General features: G+C 48.6%; 1 protein-coding gene across 1 annotated transcript in view; it reads left to right on the forward strand.

The window, feature by feature from the left end:
- The window catches only part of RBL2 (RB transcriptional corepressor like 2), an 817,437-nt gene that overhangs the window by 263,054 nt on the left and 527,045 nt on the right, over window positions 1–27,338 (forward strand). Inside the window, exon 8 of the mRNA XM_078670248.1 lies at window positions 16,049–16,235. Within this exon, the coding sequence (XP_078526374.1) occupies window positions 16,049–16,235 (187 nt within the window). The remainder of the gene's footprint in view (window positions 1–16,048; window positions 16,236–27,338) is intronic.

A 27,338-nucleotide genomic window follows, 5' to 3' on the forward strand; every position in this document is an offset into this window, starting at 1 on the left:
CTGCTGTGGGTTAAAGGGGTGAAAGGGCCTCCATAGCCGCGTCTGTCCGGCGGAGCTGACACATTAGCCAGCCATCCCGCAGTGCGCCCTCTAGCGCCCCCCAAGCATGCAGATGATATTTGCCATTTTGCAGTGTGAATCTTTCTGGATTCACTATGCTGTACATTATTCCGCGGTCTAGTAGTTGGGTGCGAAATCGTAGTATTTTTTCTCTTTTTTTCCCTCATGGCCCAGGTGGGCGTCGACGTCCCACCATTTGGTGTTCTCCTGTGACGTCGGCGTGCTTCCTCCGGAAGCTTCCACCTTTGGTCGCCATCTTCAGATTCTTTTTTCCGCCGTTGGGTCTGGATCGTCACCGAAGAGTTCCAAAGTTTTTGGGAAAGAAGGCGAAAAAATCAAGCAGAAAATGCCAAACGTTGGAGTTTTTCATCGCACGCTCAGAAGCACATATCCGGGACGACGAAGAGGAAGAGGAGGATAAGGAACTTCGACGTCCAGCGGAGAATGCGCGCACAGGGGGCCCCCTGAGCGCGAGATGGACAAAACACCATTAAAATGTTGCCGTAATTGCCACCACAAGTACGCGCAGAAGGACCAGCACCCGGTCTGCAACCTCTGCCTGCCAATCGATCACGAAAGCAAGGATTGAAACGCCTTCTCGGCATTCAACCCCAAGACCCTCAGAGTGAGAGAGAGAGACAGAGAAGAGCGAACTTCGCCATGCAGGGGCAAGGAGAACCTCTGTCGCTTCGGGACTTGGGCCTCCCCAGCGGAGAAGAGGACAACATCAATGAGGGACCAGAGGACTACATGGTCGCAGAGACCGATAAGAAGTGGACAAAGGAGGTAAGAGAGACGTCGACCCTTAAAGTCCCGACAGACTCTCGAAAAACTGAGCCAAAGTCCTCGAAAGGAGCACTGGCGTCGAAGCAATCGACGACAAACAGCCCAGCGGATCCTTCGAAAAGGACTCCCAGCCGGCGAAAGCTCTAGACAAGCCTGGGTCGTCGAAGCATGGACCCGAACAGTTGCGCTCAACGCAGAAGGAAAAAGAGCTGAAGGCAACTTCGACGACCTCGAAGAGAAGCGCCGAAATTCTCGACGCCGAATAAGTGGCTGAAATGGAGAGAAAGAAAAGAAGGCTCGAGGCCAAAATGGACAGTATCCTCCAAAGGAAAAAGGACTTAGACGAATGGATGAGCAGATACACCATCCCTTCGAAGCCTTTGACGGTTGTCGAAACAGAAGTTGAAGAAGAGTTGAACGCTGCCGACCCGCCGAAAACCCCAGAACCAGCAGAGCAACAGGACGAAGAGGGCCTGTACTACTACGAAGGAGAAGGCGAGGATGATCAGCAAACAAACTTGGGCTCGACATCCTCTGAGACGCAGGACCTGGAATGGCAGGACCTCAAAGCCGAAAGCCCGGAGGAGGGCGCAGAGTCATATCCTTCGAGGCCTTCGCCGCCAGACGACATTGGCATCTACAACATGGTCATCAAGAACGCTGCAGCAACATATGGGGTCAAATTAGAGGAAGAGAAACCAAAGGTTTGTTCCTCTTGGAGACCCTGCTCCCCACTCAAACTAGGAGCCAATTCCTACCCATGCTTCCAAGTGTACTGGACCAGGGCAGGGAAGCTTTCAAGGAACCAGCAACCTGCAGATCTGTCACCCCCAGAACAGAGAAAAAATATAAGCATTCCTCCAAGGTTCCAGCATATATCCAGGGATCCATACCTGCTGACTCAATTATAGCGTCAACTGCGAGAAAGAGGGCTAACATTCCCACAAGCTCAGGGCCACCTCCAGACAAGGAGAGTAAGAGAATAGACCTCACAGGGAGGAAAATAGAGGAATGCGGCAATTCACTGGCGCATTGCGAACTCCAATGCGATGCGAAGCAGACATGCGTACCAACATTGGGAGGAGGTCGGCCAGCTGCTCAAACATCTCCCAGCAGAATACCAGCAGAGGGCAACACACCTGGTGGAGGAAGGCAGAAACATGGTCAACACCTGCCTAAAGTCGGCCCTGGATGCGGCAGACACGTCCGGAAGGCTGATGATGATTGGAGTGACGGAGAGAAGGCATGCCTGGCTGAGGATATCCGGTTTCAAGCCGGAAGTCCAGAACAATATTCTAAACATACCCTTCAACGAGGAACAACTGTCTGGCACGCCAGTGGACGAGAAGCTGACACAGCTCAAAAAGGATAATGAAACTGCAAGATCCATGGGAGCTCTGCAGTTCAGAGGGCTGAGAAGGTGCACCCCCTCAAGGAGAGCAAGCCGGGAACATTGCACCAGGCTTTCCAGCAAACTTATCAGGGAAACAACCAGGTGCAGCAGGGTCAGCAACAGCAAAGCTGGCAGTACCAATCAAGGGGCCAGTCCTTTCGGGGGCGACCAACGGACGGGGACAAACGAGAAGAAGGGGACAGCAACCCACCTCCAAGTGACTCCACTGTATGGAACGTGCCCACTTCCACAACATCTCTAGAGGGGCGGCACAACAAAAGACTAAAAAGACCATTAGAAACACAAGGGAGAGATCAGAGAACATATAACACCGGTAAGAGGCAGACTGAAACACTTCTTCCTGGAGTGGAAGAAGATAACAACAGACAAATGGATACTCAACATCATACAGTTCGGCTGCTGCATAGAACTGGAAAAAAAGTCACCAAACAGAAGGCCAACCAACAAAACTCGCTCAACAAAAGAGCTTGCACTCCTCTTGCTGGAGGCATAAGAACTCCACAAGGAGGCAATAGAAACAGTACCATACAAGGAAAGAAACAAGGGAGTGTACTCCAACTACTTCCTTGCACCAAAAGTGGACGAAACGTTAAGACCCATCTTGGACCTACGGTTTCTAAACAAATACATAAAAACTTAAAAATTCGCAATGACGTCCCTACATGAGGTTATACCACAAATAAGGGACGGGGATTTTATGTCCACTATACACCTCAGGGATGCCTACCTACACATTCCCATGAACAAAAAGCACAAACATCTACTGAGATTAGCCATCAACAAAGCGCACTACCAGTTCACGGCCCTGGCCTTTGGACTAAAATCCGCACCAAGGGTCTTCACAAAATGCCTAGGTGCGGTAGCTGCACACTTACGGAGGCAGGGAATGCATGTATATCCCTACCTCGATGACTGGTTGGTAAAGGCGAATTCCTTCAACCAATGCAAACTACATGCTCAGCGGGTCACGCACACCCTGACAACTAGGTTTTTCGATACACTGGGGGAAGTCCTCGATAGAACCAGAACAAAGGAAAATCTTCTTGGGCGCACAAATCAACACCATTCAGGACAGGGGGTTCCCCAGCGAGGAGAGAACCTTCGCACTTCTGAAGGAGACGGGTCAATACTGGAAGGGGCCACCTCTGACAGTGAGCAAACTCATGGGAATGATGGCGTCCTGCATGCACCTAGTCCCCAATATCCGACTTCACATGAGACCATTCCAGGAATGGCTCCAACAGCAATGGTCACAGGCAACACAGAGTTGGGAAGATCTAGTGGTTGTAACGCGCAAAGTGCAAGAGTAGATCACATGGTGGAACATAAAGAACATAACAAAAGGGGAAACCATTCACACCTCCAACTCCAACAGTGACCATCACAACAGACGCATCCCAAATGGGATGGGGAGCGCACATGAACATGCTCAAAGTGAGGGGGTTTGTGGACACAAACAGATGTGATCAGACACATCAACTACCTGGAACTAAAGACTGTGTTCCTTTCCCTGAAGACCTTCCTGAAACAACTGTACGGGCAGAGGGTGTTGATACAAACCGACAACACTGCAAAGATGTTCAACAAGCAGGGAGGGACACAATCAGTGTCGCTATCAGGCTAGCGCAGGAGAAATGGAAGTGGACCATCCCACTAAAAATAGACCTCCTGGCAATACATCTACAGGGGAAGGACAATGTGCAAGCAGACAGACTCAGCAGACAGACATCAGCATCCCACGAGTGGGAGCTCAATACACAGGAAACGCAAAAGCTATTCAAGAAGTGGGGGACCCCATAAAAAGACCTGTTTTCAACACACCAGAATGCAAAATGCCAATACTTCTCATCCAGACAGCCAGGTCAGCAATCCCAAGGAAATTACCTATGGATAAGCTGGTCGAAGACATTTGCCTATGCTTTCCTCCCGATATCGCTGATGCACAGAGCGCTCAACAGGTGCAGAGAAGCAACATGACGGTGATACTGGTAGCACCACAATGGGCCAGGCCGTCCACACAAGTTTCCAAAAAGAAGAGACCTGCTGTCAATGCAAAATGTAAGGGTGCTCCACCCAGAACCAGAGAGCCTCAGCCTAGCAGCTTGACTCCTGAAGACTTAGAGTTTGCACACCTAAAACTCCCAGAGAGCACGCTGGCGGTGCTGCGGGAGGAAAGGAGACCTACCACACAGAAGTGTTATGTAGCAAAAGGGAAAAGGTTCACCCAATGGTGCATCAAGGAGAAGCTCCAGAAGAGAATCACCAGGGAATCAACAGTGCTAAGATACTTAACACATTTGCTAAAGAGTAACCTAAACTACACCTCGCTAAGAGTACACCTAGCAGCAATAGTAGCTTACACAAGAGGAGAACCGGGGAAAAGTTTCTTTATATCCCAGGTGGTAAAAAGATTCCTGGAAAAGGCCAGACAAATCGCCCCCCCCCCCCCAAAAAAAAGGATGCCACCGCCGGCATGAAACCTCAATGTAGTTCTAACGCAACTTATGAAGGCACCCTTCGAACCCATTCTCTACAGATGCTCACCATAAAGACAGCTTTTCTGGTAGCAATCACCTCGCTACGCAGGGCAAGCGAATTGCAAGCTCTAACACTACAAGAACCATACATTCAAATTCACAATGACAGGGTGGTAATGAGAACAGACCCACGTTTTATGCCTAAGGTGGTGTCAAGGTTCCACATAAGCCAGACAATACAGATACCAAGTTTCTTCTAAAAAGCATCCACAAGCGCAGAAAGGGCATTGCACACTGGTCGCTAGAAGAGCTGTGATGCATTACATTGAGAGAACTAAAGATTGTAGGAAAACAAAGCGATTATTTGTGTCTTTCACAAGCAGTTTTTTGGAAGACACGTAACAAAAAGCACCATCGCACGATGGATCGCACAGACAATCCAATTCTGACACAGACCAAGAGCTACAAGGAGCGGCACAAGCCCACTCTACCAGAAAAAAGGGAGCAACAATAGCCTTCCTGGCAAACACACCCATCCAAGACATTTGCCTGGCGGCAACATGGGCTTCAGTACACATGTTCACTAAGCACTACTGCGTGGATATACAGATGAACAACGAATCACAAGTAGGACAAAAAGTGCTTCAACATATATTAAACAACCAACGCTCATCTTCCACCCAGCCGCCTCAAACATAGCAAACCGCTACAAAGTCTATGCACAGCATAGTGAATCCAGATTCACGCTGCAAAACAAATAGTTTCTTACCTGTCGGTGTAGTTTTGCAGCTTGAAGACTTTCTGGATTCACTAGCGGACCCACCCACCTCTGCCAGAAAGATGAGACAGGAGGAAGGGGATAAAAAAAATGGGAAAAAGACTGAAAAGAAGAGGATAAACAGGAAGAGCACAAAGCAACAACAAAAAAAAAAGAATCTGAAGATGACGACCAAAGGTGGGAGCACGCTAACGTCACGGGAGGACACCAAATGATGGGACGTCGACGCCCACCTGGGCCACGAGAAAAAATACTACGATTCCGCACCCAACTACTAGACTGCGGAATAATGCACAGCATAGTGAATCCAGAAAGTCTTCAAGCTGCAAAACGACACCGACAGGTAAGAAACTATTTGATGCCTAATGGACAATGTTTGACATCTAATGTTCTTAACAGAGGCCTCGTTGAGGGAAGCTACTAACCCCGATGTGGCCCTTGTGATTCCCCAGGCATTTAAATTGTGTGTGCCACCGGCTTTAATGCTTGGCTAACGTCTACTCTTAATACGGTCGCTCCACTGAGGTTTTTTATTACTTCTAGAGCCACCCCTTCAGCCCCTTGGTTCTCGGCTTAACTCTGAAGGGGAAAAAAGCTGTTGTAAAAGGTTGGAACGCAAGTGCAGAAAGTCTTATGTGCCCACAGCTAAGTGGCTATAAAGAGGCCCTGAAGAAATTCCACAAACAGTTAACATGTAAGAGGAGGGAACATCTGGCCAGATGTTTAGAGAGCTCAGAAATCTCCACTAAAAAAATCTTTAGTGTCATAAAATCCTTCGCTAAACCTACAGTGTTGGATCGCAATATTTACCACCTCCTTGTCTCTGTGCTCAAGCCTGTCTGGATACTTTGAAGATAAAATACAAAAGTTGTATTCTTCAATCAAGCCAGTGTCATTGAAATGCAAGGACTGTAGGAAGCTGGCTCTGTATATACTAAACTAAAGTGAGATATAATGTGCACAGAGTGCAGTGGATCCCCAAAGGTGGGCAGAGGTAAAGTTAGATAGCACCTCACTCTCTATTTGTGGTAGTGTGGTGGAGCAGTAAGGCAGTATCAGAGGACAGTGTTAAGCATTTGTTGTACACACTCAGTTAGCAAATGAATTCACACACTCAAAGACTGAACTTCAGACCAATTGTTTTTGGATAAAAATATTATTTTAGTTATTTTATTTGCTAGAACCAAGCAAGCCTGGCACAGGTAAGCAATAAATACTTTACAGTAGTAATGCAATGGAAATACAGTTTGAATGATAACATTGTGTATATGCACTTTGGTTTTTACAGTATGGATGCAGAGAAATGCAATACTTAGTAAATGCAGTACATAGTCTTTAATAGGCTTTTTAGTAAAATAGCAGGTAAGTAACTTTTGAGATTACTAGGCTTACACAGAGTAGTATACCTAGATACTTTGGGACATTTCCTGAGAACGGGTAAGTAAAATCGTTTTTGTTAGATTATACAATTTCAAAGATTTACTTTTGTGTCTCAAACTCCAAAAAGTCAGTTATCCTATGGAGGAAAATAGTGTGATCGGTTTTGAGGTAAGTATTTGATAGAGGGAGTTGAGGTTCGGGGGGGAAGACTCAGGGGTCCCCCAGGGTCAAGGATGCACTTTAGTTACACCCTCAGCGGCACTAGGGCGGCCAGGTGCAGAGTGCTGAGGCCCAATGTTATCCAATGGGGAATAGGGGGTCTCCGGTTGGTGGCTGCTGGCAAGCAGGCCACTTGGTTGTAGGAGCAAAACTCCTGGACTTTAGCTCAGGGCAAATGGGGAAACAAAGTAGCACCAAATGTGCACCCTCAGCTGCACTAGGGCGGCTGGATGCAGGGTGCTGTTTCGACGTTGGGCACCCTGTTGTTTTCATTGAGGAACCTCTGGTTTGCAAAGGCACTGCAGGCTTGGGGACGAAGATCTTCTGGGTGCGACCACCACTTCAGAGGTAAGTTGGGTAGTTAGGGGTTGGTTGGGCACCGTTGGTTTGGGCACCCAAGGTCGTGGGGCGTTGGGTGCAGGGGTGCCTTTTGGGGTTGGATCTTCTTTCCAGCTCCTGGTCGCGGTTGGGGGGACCTTCCGGGTTTAGGCTGCAGGCGTCGGCTGGATTCTTTAGGCAGGTCAGGGGTTACTGGATCTCGGGTCAGGATCGCCATGGTGACCTCCTCGTGGTGTTTGCCCACTCGAGCTCAGGCAATAGATGGCGGGTGCATAGTGGGGTGGATCCCCGGTGTCCGGCCAGAGGTAGCAGATTAATAAATCCGGTGTTCACGGGGGACAGAGTCTTTGTAGTTGAAGTCAGGCAGGTCCTCCGGGGTTTTCGAGGTTGCTGGCTGCAGGACACACTGGGATTTCGCAGGAGCAGGTTTGAGGGGGAGACAGGCCGGTAGGGCTGGGGCAAAGTCAGTGGGCATCTTCCTCTTGTTAGCTGCTGCACGGCTGTTCGGTCTCTCTTCTTCTTCTTGCAGGTTCTTGTCTGAGGAAGCAAGGTTCAGGGGTGACCCTAAATACTAGATTTTGGGGTGTTACAGGTAGGAAAAAGGCAGGGACCAATGAGTCCCTTCCCTGCAGCGGGTACACTTCCTATTATGCCACCCTCCAGTGGGAGGGGGGCATGAGCCTGTCCCTGATTGGCTGAGTCCCCCCATCTTCAAGATGGCGTGGACTGAGAGTTGTGCTTCACCTCGCCTCCCCCACCTGAGCAGTGGAGTTGGCAGAGGTGGGCACACCTCTCTTCCTCACTTGTTTTTTCCGCCGGTTCTCCTGCCCAAAGTGGGGGTCAGAATAAGTGGGGACCAGTTGCTGAGAGCAGCAAGTGGCCTGGGAAGCTCACAAAGGTGGGAAGCCTTTGAAGCTTCTCCTTCGTGAACCTTGCCCATCCTTGGGGAGGAGGCTTGGCACCTCGTCCCAGGAGAGCTGTAGGCTCTCGAACCAGGGGTCCAGAAACATGTCTGGTGGGGGCAGCTGAAAGCAGCCACTCATCCTGGACACAGTGGTAGGTTAGTTTTCAGGGGGTATCTCTAGGATTCCCACTGTGTACATTTTTCATTAAATCCCACATTGGCATCATTGTGGGTTTAATGTGCTGAGAAGTTCAATACCAAACTTCTCAGTTTTCAGTGTAGCCATTATGGTGCTGTGGAGTTCGTAATGACAAACTCCCAGCACCACATACTCTTAATGGCAGCACTACACTTAGAATGTCTAAGAATGTACTTAGATACTGTAGGGTTACAGGGCTCATGCACCTGTACCTTCACCACTGGTATAGTGCACCTAGCTAGAGGGGTGACTGATCTATGCCAGGGTAGTGGGTTATAGGCATGGCACACAGGCATGTGTGCCAAGTCGACTCTTCACTTTGTTCTTCACCAAAACACGCAGCCTGCCAAGGCAGTGTGTGAGTGTCAGGGTACAGGACCTCCAAGGGTGGCTCAATAAGTGATGCAGCCCTTAGAGGCCTTCTCTGGTCACAGTGCCCTGGGTGCCTGTGGTACCTTTTACCAGGGGCTGACCTGTGGCCAGAGATGCCAATTGGGTTTAGGCTTCAAAGCAGTTTGAGGGAAAGAACATAGGCCCTGGGTACTTGATTAGGAGGAGCCCAGGGCACACTCAGGCAAAGCACATCACTAATTCAGCAAAAAGTGGGGGCAACCATGCAGAAAGAGGACACTTTCTCACAAGGACCACATAGTCCCTCAGAACAGACCGTAGGTTTTTTCAGAATGCCTCCCTATAACAGCAGAGGAATCACTGGTTGAACCCATGAAATGTAAATTGGGTTCCCCGCGAGACCCCTGTCCCGCTCAGTGGCTCAGATCACTGGACTCACGGCTTAATCCTGTACTAAACTGTAGTAAATTACTCGCAGGAAACATAGGTGTGCGCCAGCAAGAAACGTTTATTCGTGACAGGGACTGCGCAGCAGACGACCGGCAAGGAACAAAAAACAACTTGACAATATTTACACCCCAAAGTTCTAGGCTCTGTTGTGGAATGCACATGTGCAAGAGCCCACGAGGGGTGAGCATTCAACAACAGAGGTAAGGCCATAAGGGAGATCACTGTTTTATCCCCCTCCTCTAACAATATTTTAAAAACAAATCGAAACTAGTGCAGACAGTAGGAGAGGACCGAAACTAGGGCAGACAGTAGGAGAGGACCGAGGGGAACAGGGAAAAGGAAAAGCAAAGATGCACAGAGAAACACCACCAGAGAAAAGGTGGACATCAAAGATAGGAAGGGAAAACCAGACTAGCGAAATCTGATAGGAACATTACATTGTCTATTGTACCTATGCAAACTCAACGTTGAAGGAGCATCCAAGTGTTTTCTGTTAGACACATCTGGAGAATTGGAATAAGAGCCACTTTTGGAAACATGTCCTGAACACTTAACAACCCTGGACATGTTCCACCAATGTTTGTTGTTTACTCTAACAGCAATACCACAAACCCTATCCACAACCAAGGGATGAAGAGAACTTAGCATCTCCTTTCTTGCTGTGAACAGGAATCTTGACACGCACAGTGTTTCCAACAACAAATGTATGTGGAACAGATGTTTTCCTAGCATCAAAATACGATTTTTGGCGTGACAGAGCTTTGGAGACATTCTCCCTAATGAGATCGTCCACACCCACAATGGCATTCATCTTCACCCACCTAGACATCCATCCAGGACACACCTAAAAATAAGGCTTCCTTCCTCGCAACAATTCAAAAGGAGAAACCTTTCTAGACGAGTGGGGTGTTCCACAGTAAAACCATAACATGGAATGCACAGCGTTCTGAATGATGCACTTGCTCGCAACTGCCCACTGTACACAGTTGTTCGGAACCCTGTTCATTCGTTCAACAAGGCCGTTAGTTTGTGGGTGATAAAGAGGGATTTTGGAGTGGGTTATACTACCATGAACTAAGAAGACTTGAAATTCCTGACTGAAAAACTGAACCCCAGTGTCAGAAACAATGGTGGAGGGGAAGCCCTCCCGCAGGAAAATGTCTTTGAGGGAATCAATGACATTTTTGGAATTCGGCTTGCCAAAGAAACGCACCTCAGGCCACTTGGAATAGTAATCTATGGCAAAGCGAGAGGATGGTGGAAGAAGGTTGAAAGGACCAACCCGATCAATGCCAATTTTTTCCCATGGCCTCGGAGGAAAATCAATGGGTTGGAGAGGAGTCCTCACTTTCATCCTTTTTCGCATTCAAACACACGACACTCCGCCACAAAAACATGAATGTCCTAGTCCATGAGGGACCACCAAAAACACTTCGTAACCTGTGCTTGGTGAGTGTTTTCCTCAAATATCCCTCATGAGCACCACCTGTCGATCTGCCTCTGAGTTTTTCAGGAGGAATCAACCTATCACCTCGCATCAAAATTCCATCCGCCACAGAAAGTTCCATAGAGATGCTAAGTTCCGTTTGCTGAACCCTTTGGACCCATTAATCATAGTCAACATTTCCGAAATCTTGGGGAGAGGGTGAGAATCAATCCAGGTATTTGTGTTGAGGCTGCGTAAGTCGATGCAAACACGAATATCACCATTTTTTTTTCTTGGCTACAACCAAAGGAGAAAGCCAGAGAGAGAATTTAATAGGCTCAATAATTCCCTTCTGACACAATTCATTAGGATCGTGTTCGAGCTGATCCCGGACACTAAATGGGGCACTCCTGAGCCTGTGCTTGACAGGAATGGTGTCGTCCTTCACCCTAATCTGATTGGTAAAGCCCATAATCTGTCCCAAACCTAAACCAAAAACGGAGGGAAAATGTTGGTAAATGTTATCTTAAAAGTCATTAGAGGAGATGATAGAGATTTGCTCCTTTGTGTCAGGCCTAATAACCATCTGGAAAAGACCCTGATGGAACCATCCTAGAATGGACAACCCCTTGATTGCCACATACACCTTGCTAAGGATCTTTCTGCCTTTGAATTCAAGAATGTCCTCAAAATAACCTGCCAACTCTATCCTCCGTCCCTCTTAAGAAACAGGAGCCCTGTCGGGAGGTTCGAAAGGACGAGAGCCCCACACCTCGCTAAACATTTCCTGAGTAATCATATTTATTGTTGCACCTAAATCCACCAGAAGACGCACCTCTCCATCTCCAATCCCAATTTCCGCAGTAGTATCGACGCATTCAGACGTGTCGCCGACTACAACAGCCTTCTCCCCGACCACCATAACCATGTTCCTAAGGTTATTCTGGGTACTGAGGTAATTGTCAGAATCCACACACTCCACATCCGGCACATTTGCAACAGAAGGGGTATTGACCTGTTTGCCAACTTGAGATGGCAACCCACTACGTTTACCACTTTGACAAACTTTGCCAAAATGCCTAGATTTGCCACATGACCTGCAAGTAACATTTTTGGCTGGACATCCCCTGCCTGCTGTGGTATGTTAGAGATTACCGCAACGGAAACACAAATTAGTTTGTTTGAAAAACAGATTCTCAGAACGTGAGGCAACATTTTTTGTAGCATCCCTGACAAACCACCCCCACAGTTCCTTTTATTTGTCCTCCAACTCTTTCTCCAAAGCTTTGGAAAGCTCAATGTTCTGTGCAGTGCGAATAGTCTCCTCGAGGGAAGGATTACCCATAGATAACAACTTCTGTTAGATAGTCTTGTCTGACCACTTACAAATGTACTGGTCCCTGACTAATTGGTCCGTGAACGCTTCAAATTGACAATCTGCACTCAATATGCAGAGAGCAGAGACAAAAGCATCAACATCTTCTCCAGATCTCTGCTCCCTCTTGAAGAACTTGCGTCGAATGACTACAAGACTAGGCTGTACATCAAAACTCAACTCTAACTTCTTTACTGCATCAACATATTCATCAATGTCCTCCTCGTGTTGAGCCTGTATCAAGGGTGGCAAGTGTTTGAACACTGATCTGCCTCCGAACCTTAAGAAATGAAGACGGAGACATTTCTTTCTTTCATCTCTATAAGGAGACACTGCTATGGCACTCAAGTAAGTTGCGAATGAGTCATACCAACTTTCCCAAATTATTGTCGGGTTTCCAGGCACTTCGAGAAAGGGAGGTGGAGGTGAAACAGACTGCATAGTTAAAGTAATAGAGGTAAAAGTTTTTTCTTTAAAAAAATAAATAAATAAGACTGCCACCATAAAGAAGATTGCACTGTGAAAGTCTCCTGTAAACAAGTTGGACGCGGTGTATATGCTACAGAATAAAGAAAAAGGCAATAATTGTCTTTAGAACCTAAAGAGACCACTTAACAGAATAAAACGCCAAGTTTGCGTGTCTCCGTGGATAAGTGTGATTCTCTAGAAAAAAATAACAGCAACCAATGAGTGACGCACAGGGTGTGCGTGTCACCGGTGTTGATACCCCTTTTTTTATTATTAAAGCCACTAACAAAGTTGAAAGGGAAATGTAAATTGACTAGACCGGTGTGTGTGTTGCCGAAGGTGTACACGGTTGACCTCAACCAGCTGATATATATATATATATATATATATATATATATATATATATATATATATATATATATATATATAAAAAACATATGTGTGTGTGTAATCAGTAATAACACTTACAAATAAGCAAATGCAACTGTTAAATGCATGGAATAAAATACAAGCAGATAATAATGATAATACTGGATGTCCACTGCACTGCAAGAAATAAAAACTGTTAAATACAAGTAATCAGGCACAACAAATAAACCCTGTCAAAGGAAAGCATGAAAGATATATACACAAAATATATCAAATGATTATGACCACTGGAGATTTGAATGTGCCATCAGGCACACTCGCACATCTCAATAATTGGAGAAAATAGTATACATCACTAACTGCAATAACTTCATCTTAGCCCACCCCTGACTGGGGGATTCACAGCTGGGGTCAAGACACTCAGCAAGCCGGGAACTATTACACTGAATTCAGACGCATCCGTCTTTCATTCAGGTCAAAACAAAATCCCGCTTTCCAAGTTAACAAACCACAGTTTTATAATCTCAATGCTCTAGAAGTTTCTGATTAGACTGCCTCTGTGCCAAGGAAAGTTACTGGAGTTGGGCATACTCCCAGAAGCATTCCAAAGGCAAAGGAGTTCTCACCTATTCTGCGCTCTCACATGTTCCAGCCCAGGGCAGGGTTAGACACAAAGTTCTGCTCAGTTACTGGACTGGAGATCAGACAAGATGGGGACCAACTGGCATGGATTTATCGGAAGGCAACCAGAGGGTGATCAGGAGGAGAGGCCGATGTGGAGAACATCACCGCCAACCTCCAAATAAAGAAACCATATGTTTCATCCTGTCTGTTCTCATCTTGGCAACACCCTTGGGACAGAGCAGTAACGCACAATTCTACTAAAGTATTTGAAAGCATCACTCCTCTCAGATACCGGCTTCCTGTCCATCGGCATACTGAAAATGGCGGACAGTTATGGGCTCTGCAGCCAGGGGCTAACAGAACACATGAGGCAAGCTGTGCCACAGCCTCCTATGTCTTGAGCTTCTTCAATGCAGCAGGCACATCACACTACGAAACCCGGGCTATCTGTCACTCCTTTTCCTTACGGTTGCTCATTTTCGGCTTGTCCTTACGCCAACCTAGTTGTCGATGGGCCTTGTGTATACTTGAATATTTTTTCCTGCATTTGGCCCAGATGGCGTACTGTAAGGAATTTCCCTGGATTACCCTACTGTTGGGAACAAACAGGACTCCAGACAGTTGGTATTGTAGCGGCGACTAAGATCTCAGCTGTAGGTTGTGCAACTTGACTCTCCTTTCTTTCACTGGGTGCATATCTACCATAATTACACTGCCTATTTGCTATTTTCACTCTCTGGACCCACTTGCCTAAAAACAAATTCCTCCAGCCAATCCCTTGCCGAGTGAAGTGCTCCCCAGCCAATCGGAGGCCAGAAAATATTTAAGCTATTTCCTCCTCACTGAATGGCTGCCTGTTGCCCACAGCTGTGTCCTGGAGCATTGTGGTTACTGTAATTACCTATGAAAAGTCACGTTCACTAGAATTTTAGATTGCAATTTGAAATAGACAATTTATCTGCTGTATTTAGGTGCATTAGAAGGTAAATGAGAGTTTCTACTTGTCCAGGTGACTAAGTAGATATTAAAGCATCTTATCTGGAGAGGGAATCCATATGTCCTGGCTGTTGGGCGATATCATTTCTTCACCCCTGAGTTGCTTATGGGTCAATGTTGAATCAGTATTTAAACACGAATGTAGAGTTAAGAATGTGAATCCACTTGTTGCATTATGTGTAGAAAGCAGTGATCAGGACTATTCCTCAGAGTAATGTAACACACCGAGACGATTGCACCATCCGCTGGCTTCCCATCGAGGCAAGATCTATCTACAAGACTGCCTGCATCACCCACAAAGCCTTGCACTCCTCCTCTCCTTGCTACCTGGCGAATAAACTGAAACTCTCTGGAGGCTCTAGACCATCACGAAATGCGGAAAATCTACTGCTTGAACCTCCCACTTTCAAGAAGGAAAGATCGATGGCCCAATCCTTTTCAGGCAACGCAGTGAGAATCTGGAACTCACTTCCGCCTCAGCTCCGGACCACCTCCTCCTCCTCTCAGGCCTTTAAAACTGACCTCAAAGTTCTCCTCCTTCAAAGACACTTCCAAATTTAATTCATGCCCTCTCTATTATCTGAAGGAACACCTTTTATTATAGAAAATTTCTATTCTCCATGACTATGGAAGTGCCTTCCCAGTGTGTTCTTGTGGTTTGAGAGTCTGCCATTTATTGCAGTATTACCCTTTTACCTGTGTTTGGTACTCTTTTGTAACATGCACACGTCACTTTTCTCTTGTAACACACTGTTTGCTACCTCTTACATTTTGTTTGCTTTCGATACTTGCACAAGTGCCACCATTGCCTACGTAACGTTTGTTCTTGTGTTTGAGTGTCCTCCATTTATTGCAGTATTATACCTCTACTTGTACTTTGTACGCTCTTGTAACCTGCACACATGCCACTTTTTCCTCCTGTAATGCACCGTTTGCTACCTCTTGTATTTTGTTTGCTCACGATTGTCACTTTTGCCTCATGTAACGCAACGTTTGCTTTTGTAATTTTTTCACTTGTAATGTTCTCATGTATCAGTTCTGTTCCTATTGTGAAGCGCTCTGACACCTTCGGGTAAAGTCCACGCTATATGAAAATGCATAAATAAATGACATTGTGTTGATTGACTTAATATTGTTCGAAAAGCTTCTCTTCCTGTCTCTCATTCTCTCTCTCGCTCTGTCTCTCACACACACCCTCTCTCTCCTCGTCCTCAATTTGATTCCCCTCCACTCTTCCACTTCAGGTTTATTTTCTTTTGCTTTTCCTGTTTCATTAACCATCTGCTTCTTAGTTCCCTCTTAACATTGTCACATTAGTTATTTTTTCTGTTCTTAAATTGTGGCTAATTAAATACATTTTGATTGCTTTTTGCCCACAGAAGTATAGCTTTCTGATCATCATTACATCATCCTGTGTCTTACCTTCACTTTAGGAAATCCATCAATAAGGTATACGAAGAGTATGTGCTTTCTGTTGGCAATTTAGATGAGAGAATATTCCTCGGGGAGGATGCAGGCCAAGAGATAGGGACATTAACACGTTGCCTGGGCACAGGTTCTGGCATGGAGACTCCAGAGAGAGCACAAATGAAGCACAATCTTCAGCAACATTTTGATAAGGTGAGTCTTATCGATTTTGCAACAGACTCCAGTTCATGAATGAAGTGGCCTTGGCAGTCTTACTTTGCATAATGACCTTTCCTCCACATCAGGTAAGGCTCATGGTTGTTTTCTATCAATAGTTTTAAATTGGTGCAGTAAGAAGATATGGTAATAAATCAATATCAGGACGTATTACAAATTCATGCTGTTTCATTACTGTGTGTGTGACTTCCACCGAAATGAAGTGTCATGGTATTGTATTGTAATGTATTGAAATTGCATTTATATAGTGCTTACTACCCCTGACGAGATGTTGAAGCATTTTTTGGGCGAGTAGCACGCTACTCTGGAACCCATGAAGGCTTACATCTGAGGTGTGTACGGGGGACCAGAGGGTGCTTCCCGCTGCATCAGAGCCGCTGGCCAGAGCTGCGATGGCCGTGGACGCCGCAGCATTGTCGCCTATTGGAGGTGCCAAGCCCCCTTAGCCCCCCACCTTTCCCGGGTTGGGACATAAGACCTTCTGGACAGGTGGAGTGACTTGGTTTCCTGCTGGGAGTGCGCCCAGCTCTGGAAAATGCAGACTCTTAGGGAGCAACCTCTAGAGACCTAATGGAGCGGATGGAACGGCCCTGATCAGAGCCTGAGAGGGAGGGGATCGCTGGTGTATGCACGCCCGGAGGAGCGAGAGGGGCAGAGAAGCAGAGCAAGATAGAGGCGAGTGCGAGCTGCACACTGACGAAGTGAGGACAGCCGGGTGAGATTGGGACTCTCTCCTTGTCCTTTTCGTGTATCCCCCACCCCGGTCATCACAGGGGGGGAGGTGCAGAGGTTGGGAGCCGAGCAGAGCGGCAGGAAGCGGTACTCCATGAGGCCATGGGGGGAGAGAGGCCCGGAGTGTGTGCGGGCTCAGCTGGACCCAGAAGGCCATCGCTGGGGGTAAGGGAAAGGAGACCCAGATACTAAGAGGAGGTGCCAGGAACTAATAAGAACTGGGACTCCCTCTACACCAGCTGCCAAAACCGCCAGATACTGCCTCCACACTTGCCAGTAGGAGGGGTGAGCAGGACTACAGCTCCCAGCATTCCAAGTAGCTGGGAGCCGATGACGAGGGAGAGAGTGCGCCAGGTGGTGCGCCCGTCAGCGACAGACAGGGCAGGGCCACTCCCCTTGGCCCTAATATTGGTGGCACCTTCAGACTGTATGTAGTTGTAAGAAAGTGGCTCTATATATACTGGACCAAAGTAAGGTACAGTGTGTATAGAGTCCACAAACCCCAGAGGTATAACAGAGGTTAAAGTCAGGGCTGACCTTACTCTCTATAGTGGTAGCTTGGTCGAGCAGTAATGCAGTATCAGAGGACAGTGTAAAGCATTTGTTGTACACACTCAGTCAGCAAAAGGTTTCACACACTCAAGAACCCCTCTAGGCCAATTGTTTTTATATCAAAAGATATTGTTTTATTTTAGAACCAACAGGTATCAAAATATACTGTTCGAGGCATGTGGGCTGCTGAATTCATATCTGTGCATAGATTGCCGCCTAGTGTTGGGTCCGGATGATTGCACTTTATTGTCTTGGAAGAGTCTTCGAAGTATCACGAGATAGGTGACTCCTCCCCTGGACTACAGTGCGCATGGGCATCTTCTCCATCCTCAGATTGTTTTTTTCTGCCATTGGGTTCGGATGCAAACTCCTATTCTCCAACTTGGAATCGAAAACAAAACTTTTCTAAAGGCCAAAGGCCTTCAACTTCATCGGTATTGTTCTCGTTCGGTACCTCTCTACTCGATCAAAACTTCCATTTTGAATCGGTCGTAGACGCGGGCCGTTGGGCCTTTTCGACGACACGTGAGCCGACCGTCGATGGAAAGAAGCCCGTTTAAAAGGTGCCCACAATGCCACTCCAAGTTCCCTCATACTGATAAACACTCAGTATGCAACAAGTGCCTTTCCCCAGACCATAGGGAAGAAACCTGCCCAGCCTGCGCCCAGTTTCGATCCAAAAAAACGATACGAAACCGACGGGCTGCTAGGCAAGAAATGCAGCGACAGGCACCGGAACCGGACAACATCTTCGATGATGACCAGGATCTACAGGACGCCCCAGGCTCGGACCTAGAAATCATCACCGTCGAGGACTACTCTGACTCCGACGACAAAATCCCGTCGGGGCAAATCGTGAGTACACTACCCCCGACACCAATTAACCCGTTACCAAAGGCTCCGGTCGAGGCATCGCCCAAAGGCCTTAGCCAAGATCGGCTCGGCTCCGAAATCGAAACCGAAACCTTCAGAAAGCCCAGGGCCCAGTACCATCGTTCCGAAGAAGGTTCCAGAGCCAAAGAAGGTCACCGACCTGAAGGGTGTCGATCCAAAAAAGGCCGCACAGCCAAAGAGCGTCGAGCCAAAGAAGACTGTTGACCCCACAAAGGCCGTTCAGCCAAAAACCGTCGACCCCAAAAAATTGGTCGACCCGAACAAAGGCACACAGCCAAAGGGCTCCGAACCGAAGAAGGTCGCCGACCCGAACAAGCCTGCTGTTCCGAAAACCGTCGACCCGGCAACTGGTGCCGTACCGAAACCAGTGTCAAAGCCGGAAAAACCTATCCAGCCAAAGATAACGGCTCCAAAGACACCAGTCGATCCAAAAAAGAACATCAACTCGGTGAAAGACACTCATCCAAAAAAACCTACGGAGCACAAAAAACGTGTCGACCTGAAAGTTCCGGTCGACCCGACATCAGGGCCCGAGCCGAAAAAGTCCAACAAAACTCCGAAAGTCTTACCGACCCGAAAATGTCTAACACTAAACCCAGGACTGTAGAGGAAGAACTATTCCACCCAGATCCATCAGACGACCAAGCTAAAATATACATTAACCCAGAGACTGGTAAAGTTACCATCCTGCAAAGGAAAAAGAGACCTTTGGACTTTGAACCTAACTCACCTATTCCACTGAAGAAAAAGGACTTGGGGACTTCTCCCTCAAGACCCTTGCGCCCTTTTCAACCTATCATGCCTACCACACCTTTTGCTCCCACCTCACTCTCACCACGGGGATGATGAGGGGGACACAGGGTATGAGCCACAGCCTCAATCAATATGATTTCCCACAAGATCCTAACCAAGAGGAACCTTGGGAAGACCCAACAGAACCTTATGACACCCATCCCATACCTGATGTACCCACTTATCCTACTAAGCCGTCACCTACGGATGAGACAGTAGTCTTCAACCAACTCATAGACAGGGCAGCACAATTCCACAATGTGGACATACATAGTGACCCTGTGGAAGAAGACTTCCTGTTTTACACCTTCACTACTGCAGAAAAAAGTGTCAAAACGCTTCCCATGTTGAAGGGAGTTCTAAAACACGCACCTGACATATTTAAGGATACAGCCAGGGCAAGGGTAATCAATCCCAAAAAGTATAGGCCAGCTCCTACAGACCCTACCTACATCAAGGGCCAGTTGCCACTAGACTCCCTGGTGGTTGCTAACGCACGAAAAAGAGCCAACTCTCAGACAACAGGGGAAGCACCTCCCCCTGACAAAGAGTCAAAAATTCTAGAGGCATCAGGCAAAAGGGTAGCTGCACAAGCCTCCAACTCAAGGAGGATTGCTAATACACAAGCCCTACTGGCTCGTTATGACAGAGCGCACTATGATCAGCTCGAAAGCCTTATGCAACACCTACCCGAGCCTTTTAAAGCACAAGCCAATGATCTCATCCAAGAGGGAAAATTCATATCAAATGCCTCCATCAAATGTGCGCTTGACGCTGCAGACACCGCAGCTAGGTCAATTAATACTAGTGTCCTGCTACGCAGACATGCATGGCTGCGTATTTCAGGTTTTAAGAATGAGGTGCAGTCCACCATTCTTAACCAACCTGTCAATCCAGATTTACTATTTGGCCCTGCTGTCGACACCATTTTGGACAAAATGAAAAAAGACACAGAAACCGCAAAATCTATGGGTGCATTGCAGTTTCTACAACATAGGGGCTCCTTTCGACGCTCCTCATACAGAGAAAATACACAAGGGAATGCTTCGCAAACATCTGCCTCATACAAAAGTAACACACAAGGTTCCTTCAGCAAGAACACAACCAGGCGAGGTTACAGAGGTAACAGTAATAAGCGAAGAGGGCGTGGAGGCAATAACACCAGGGCCTCCACCTCCACAAAACAGTGACTTCATTACGCTGCCTCCAGACCACTTAACACCGGTCGGAGGCAGACTACAGCAGTTCCTACCTGTCTGGCACGCAATTACCACGGACAGGTGGGTGAAAGAAATTATCCAGTCTGGTTATTGCCTAGAACTGACTTCTACGCCACTAAACATACCACCCAGACATCGTCCTATGTCCACAGAACACATCACCCTGCTACAACAAGAGGTGAAATGCATGCTGGAAAAGGGGGCCATAGAGCAAGTCCCTTTCCACCAACAAGGGGCAGGAGTATACTCCCTATACTTCCTTATTCCAAAGAAGGACGGTTCCCTCAGACCGATATTGGACCTCAGACCCCTAAATCAATATATACTATCGGAGCACTTCCACATGATCACACTACAACAAGTGCTCCCGTTGCTACAGCAAGGAGACTTTTTTTTTTTTTGAAAAAACCTTTATTGGTGACAAGGCAGGCGTACACAGCTACTTGCCTACAACCTGTTACTGCAGGCCGGCAGCAATCACAGTTCGAATAGTCATGCAGGGTAACGATGCAAAGGAGAGGAATAACAATTTAGACACAGCATGCCGCCTACAACCCAATGGGCCGGCCGCGATTTAAAGGCTATGTTACCCGTCTATAGTTGCTGCAACCAGCCTGTGAGTCCGCAGAGTACGATACTACATAATCAACATGAGGTTTCATTTAACAGATAAACAGACCAAAAAGGTCAACGGAAACTTTCCCCACCCTCGATATCCAGCAATTAAGGAGAGTGTGTGTGGTGACCGGAAGTGTGAAGGCACATGTTCTCACCGGTCTGCACCGGGGGGGGGGAGAGGGGGAGGGGGACAGTCCATGATCCAATCGAGGCTACACAGGTTCGTGACGTGAAGAGTGCAACGCCAATGTGTGACATGCAGGTGTATGGCAAAGTTAAACCAGTTACAGGGATGGGCACTTTCCCAGCTAGCGGCAAAAGAGGGGGGAAGGGGGGGATGGCAGATGTAGTGCACGATCTAGTCCCTTAGAGTGGTATGTTCAGCTTATCTCTCCATGTCCCCCGCCAAAGTGTCAAGCTCCCATGCAGTCTAGAAGTAGGGCTGCTCCACGGGCAAGTGGGGGGGTTGCCTCTACCGCCTCCCAGCGACGGGGCATCGGGGCTCGAGTCAGAGAAGGAACAGGCCCGTCTAGTTTACGTCCTCATTGGTATCCGCCTCAGAGGCGTCTGCATCTTGCAAGGAACGGAGATATGTGGTAAGGGGACCCCAGAGATCCTTCGGGCGTGACTGTTGTGGGAGTAGATCAGCGTATGTGTGTAGATGTTCCTGCCATGTAAACATAGTTAACAGCCACGTCTTAAATTTGGGCGCGCGGCCCCTACCCCAGCGGCATGCCACATGTCGTTTGGCTAAGAGGAAGCCCAGCGCAGAGAATTTCCGATGAGCCTTAATCGCTGGAGACGACAGGCCCAGCAGAGCGATCCTAGGGCAGGGCGCGACGTCCACGCCAATCATGTCGGACATTGCCTGGAATATTTCTTCCCAGTACGTTGCCACAGCCGGGCACGACCAGGCCAGGTGGAAAAAATCCGCACCCTCGCGCCTACAACGCAAGCATCTATCGTTATCCCGGAGACCAAAGCGGAATAGTTTGGCAGGGGTATGGTAGAGTCGGTGCAAATATTTAAAATGCGCTAGCCGCAGACGAGCGTTCCCCGTGACCGTGCTCGTGTGTGAACAGCATTCTTCCCATTGTTCTTCCGACAATGGCTCGTCGAGATCCCCGTCCCAGTCACTACGCGCTTTGAGCAGCGGGGGGAGGGGAGGGTTTGTGCATGTTTGTACAACATAGATACCACGTGTTTCGGGGGTTCAGATTGAAGGAGAGCGTGTAGAGGCGCTACAGTGTCTGGTTCATCGGGAAAATTGGGCGTGACTGCCTTGACGTTCTGGCGCAACCGAGTATAGAGGAAGGTATCCATGATTGAAGGGGTGTATTCCCCAAAGAAGTGAGCCGCCGTGCGGAATTTCCCCTGCAGATACAGATCCCCCCAAGAATGGGCCGCGCACTTCGTAAGTAGTTTACGGCCTATCTCCTCGCAGGCGATGCTCAACCTGGGATCATACGCCAGGGGCATACGTGGCGAGTATAAGAACCCAGTCCCTATCAGAGCAGCAATGCGATTCCAGGCTTGTACCGTGCAATCCACCGTGGTAGGGTCTCGCTCTTTAGCTCGGGTCGGTGCGTAAAGATACCCCGATGGCCGAGCCGGTCTCATAAACCCGTCCTCCACTGCCAGGTGAGCCATGAAGGGAGGAGGATGGAGCCAGTACACAGCGAAGTGTCCTTGGGCACTGTCGTAGTAGCGCTGAAAATTGGGGACATCAAACCCGCCTTGATGATAAGGCAACATGAGCGTCTTGAGGCCGAGCCTAGCCTGCTTGCCCCCCCCAGATTAGTCTAGTCAGCTGGGAATTAAGGGCGCGAAAGAAGTAAGCGCCCGGATTATAAGGTATATTAGTAAATAAATAAAGGAGCTTGGGGAGGACCACCATCTTAATTAGGGAAATACGTCCCGCCATCGACAGGGGGAGATGGATCCACTTAGTGATGGTGTCAGTCAGCTTGTCAATGACCTTCCCGTAGTTAGCTCGAATGAGGGCTTCGCGGTCTCTAGTCACTATTATGCCTAGGTACTTTATTTCATCAGACTCCCACTGCAGAGGGTAATCCAGAGGGAAGGGGACGGTCTTATCCGTCAGGGGAAACAGAGCTGATTTCGACCAGTTGATCTGAATCCCGGATATGGCTCCGAATTTGGTTATCTCGCGCAGTAGAGGGTTAAGGTTCTCCTGCGGTTTATCGACATACAAGGTCATGTCATCCGCATATAATGCAATGAGCAACTGCCTTTCCGGGTAGATTAAGGAACGGTGGTTGTGGTGTTGCCGGAGTTTGGCCGCCAGGGGTTCAATAGCAATCGCGAAAAGTACCGGCGAGAGCGGGCAACCTTGCCGGGTGCCCCTGTGGATCACAAAGGGGGCAGAGCGGGAGCCATTCAGCAGTACCGTGGCCTGCGGTTTGCTATATAGCAGTCGGATCCAATCGAGGAAGGAAAAAGGGATTCCCATCCGTTCCAGAAGAGCTAGCAAGTAGTCCCACTCTAGAGAGTCGAACGCCTTAGTTGCGTCAAGGAAAACGGCGGCCGCCTCGCAGCGAGGGTTAATGTCCTGCAGGACAGCTTGAAGGGTGCGTAGGTTGTGCGAAGTCGCCCTGTTGGGGACAAACCCAGCTTGGTCCGGTAAAACCAACCGTTCCATCAGTAAATTAAGACGCGTCGCAAGGACTTTTGCCAGGATTTTCACGTCAGTATTAAGTAAGGACAACGGCCTATAAGAGTCACAGTGTTCTGGAGGCTTGCCCGGTTTCAGCAAAGACGCTACGAGGGCTTCCCGCATAGTGGCAGGTAAAGCGCCCTCCTCAAGGGCAGAGTAGTACAACCGTTTCAGTAGAGGAGCGAGCAGATGTATATATGCCTTGTAAAAGTCAATTGGCAGCCCATCCGATCCTGGTGCCTTGCCGGACTTCATAGACATAATGGCGTCTTTTATTTCATCCAGCTCGAGTTCATGGTGTAAAAACTTCTGTTGAGAGGGGCCTAGCCACGCCACTGCAGTGTCGTTAAGATAAGTCTGCAGGTCAATGGGAGACATCCGATGGGAAGCATAGAGGGAAGAGTAGTGAGCAGTAAGGATACGCAGTTGCTCCTTGAGTTCTCTCTGCGGGACCCGATGTTCGTCTAGAAGGGTCGCGACATAATTCGAATATTTCTGGGGCCTAACCGCGAAGGCAAGAGCCTTGCCAGGCCTATCCCCTTCGCCGTACAGGCGTGCAGTGTATGGTTTCCCGAGGAACTTGCATTCCTTTTCAGCCGCTTCCTCATATTCATTGAGCTTCTCCCTGAGGAGGGCCCTAGGTGCATGCCCATGCGGATCACGGGTAGCGTCGCGTTCAAGAACACGGAGCTCGGCTTCTAATTTGCGCAGCACGCCACGAAGCGACTTAAGGACTCCTCCCCCCTTAGCAATACACCAACCTCTGACAGTGACCTTAAAGGCCTCCCACACCGTCGTGAAAGATGGTACGGAAGTCACATTTCGCTCGAAAAAGTCCTGTATGTCTAGTTCGAGCTCCCCCCTGAACGCCGAGTCAGTGAGGTGAGCGGGATTGAGGCGCCAGCTGAGATACGGGGAGACCTCGATGGGAATGCGTAATGTAAGGAGGACTGGCGAGTGTTCCGAGAACGTCCTCGCAAGGAGAAGAGCATCCTCCAGCCAGGGTATTAGGCCGGCTGATAAGAACACGTAGTCCAGCCTTGCCCATGTGGAATGAACCGCTGAGTGGTGTGTTCACTGTCTGAGAGAGGGGTGTAGGTGCCTCCATGCATCAATGTATCGGTGTTCCTTGATAAGATGAGATAATGTACGTTGGGCTTGCGTGTAGTGGGCGGGTTGGGGGTGGGACCTATCTCGGACCGGTTCTATTGCCGTGTTGAAGTCGCCTCCCAAAATGACATGACCGATGCCCAACGTTTGAATCTTACCCCACAACGTTAGGAGTGTGGACGTGTCATCAGTGTTGGGGCCATAATAACAAGCAAGAAGGACAGTGTGTGAGTGTAGTGTCCCCCACAACATGCAATACCTCCCCTCCGGGTCAGACTCAGTACCGGCAGGTGTAAATCGCATCCCTCTTCGAACCAATATCGTCACTCCCCTAGCATAATTTGAGTACGAGGAGAACACCGTACTAGAGGCCCATCTAGATGCAAACAAAGGGTAATTGTCAGACCGTAAGTGAGTTTCCTGAAGCATGGCGACAGATATCCCTTGCCTATCCAAATATCCCAAAATGTGTCTCTTCTTCCGCGGGTCATTCAGCCCTCGAATGTTCCATGTCACCAGGCGGAACTGCTGCGTCGGATGCGGCGCAGTTACGTCACCCATGTAACAAAGCAGAATAATGTGTAGTGTATTGGTACCTCTGCATGGATCACGTCAATCACAAATGCAAGAAAACAACATTCCCCTCCCGCCCCTCCCTCGCCACCCCAATCCCCGCCCCGGAGCCGTAGCTCAACATTCATGACAGCATACAATCGGAGTGTCGACCCACCCACAACGGCAACCCTAACTAGCCGTGTATTAATTCCCCACCCTTCCACCCTGACCCAAACCCAAACAAGAACAACAAGCATTAGAAATGCAATCGGGCTCGGATTTATTTGAGTTTGAGCTAATGGCATTGTAAATGCCAATGTCTTTTTGCCATGTGTTATGGAGTGTGTGCATGTGGTGTGTAGTGGAAGTATCTTGGTTGAATTGTAATTTTACCAATGGTGGCATGCTGTGTTTTATATGAATATGTTTAAAAGTAAAGTGTACCATACTGCGATTGCTTGGTGGAAAAGTGCACTGCCGGCTGGAGGTGTGTGTGCCTGGTGGAAGGGTGCACTGACGGCTGGTGGGTGTGTGCTTGGTAAAAGCGTGCACAGATGGATGATGGTTGTTGGTGTTTGTGCATGGTGAAAGCATTCATCGACGGCTGGGGGTGTGTTGTTGTGTGTGTTGTTTTCTGTGTGCTGGTGAGTGTATGGTGGTGAGTCTGTGGGGGTGAGCCTGGGGAGTGAGTGTGGTGGTGAGTGTGTTGTGTTGAGTGGTGACAAGTGTGTGGTGTTGAGAGACTGAGGTGTGTGGTTTGTGTGTGCGTTATGTGTGTGTGGTGTATGTGTGTGTGGTGTTTTCTGCACACTCACACACTGCCCCTACACATTCACACACTGCTCACCCGCACACTCCCTATGTCACCCTGCATAGTCACACACTGTTTACCCTGCACACTCATTCTGCACACTCACACAATGTGCACCCTGACACACTGTCTCTGCAGTCACTCTGCACTCACTGTCACTCTGCACTCACTGTCACTCTGCACTCACTGTCACTCTGCACTCACTGTCACTCTGCACTCACTGTCACTCTGCACTCACTGTCACTCTGCACTCTACAGTCACTCTGCACTCTACAGTCACTCTGCACTCACTGTCACTCTGCACTCACTGCCACTCTGCACTCACTGTCACTCTGCACTCACTGTCACTCTGCACTCACTCTGCACTCTGCACTCACTCTGCACTCACTGTCACTCTGCACTCACTCTGCACTCACTGTCACTCTGCACTCACTGTCACTCTGCACTCACGCTACAGTCACTCTGCACTCACTGTCACTCTGCACTCACTGTCACTCTGCACTCACTGTCACTCTGCACTCACTGTCACTCTGCACTCACTGTCACTCTGCACTCACTGTCACTCTGCACTCACTCTGCACTCACTCTGCACTCACTCTGCACTCACTGTCAGTCTGCACTCACTCTACCGTCACTCTGCACTCACTGTCACTCTGCACTCACTGTCAGTCTGCACTCACTGTCAGTCTGCACTCACTGTCAGTCTGCACTCACTGTCAGTCTGCACTCACTGCCACTCTGCACTCACTGCCACTCTGCACTCACTGCCACTCTGCACTCACTGTCACTCTGCACTCACTCTGCACTCACTCTGCACTCACTCTGCACTCACTCTGCACTCACTCTACAGTCACTCTGCACTCACTGTCAGTCTGCACTCACTGTCAGTCTGCACTCACTGTAAGTCTGCACTCACTGTCAGTCTGCACTCACTGTCAGTCTGCACTCACTGTCAGTCTGCACTCACTGTCAGTCTGCACTCACTGCCACTCTGCACTCACTGCCACTCTGCACTCACTGCCACTCTGCACTCACTCTGCACTCACTCTGCACTCACTCTGCACTCACTCTGCACTCACTGTCACTCTGCACTCAGTCTGCACTCGCTGTCACTCTGC

The sequence above is a fragment of the Lissotriton helveticus genome, chromosome 12 (assembly GCF_964261635.1).
Source record: "Lissotriton helveticus chromosome 12, aLisHel1.1, whole genome shotgun sequence".
Lineage (NCBI taxonomy): Eukaryota > Metazoa > Chordata > Amphibia > Caudata > Salamandridae > Lissotriton > Lissotriton helveticus.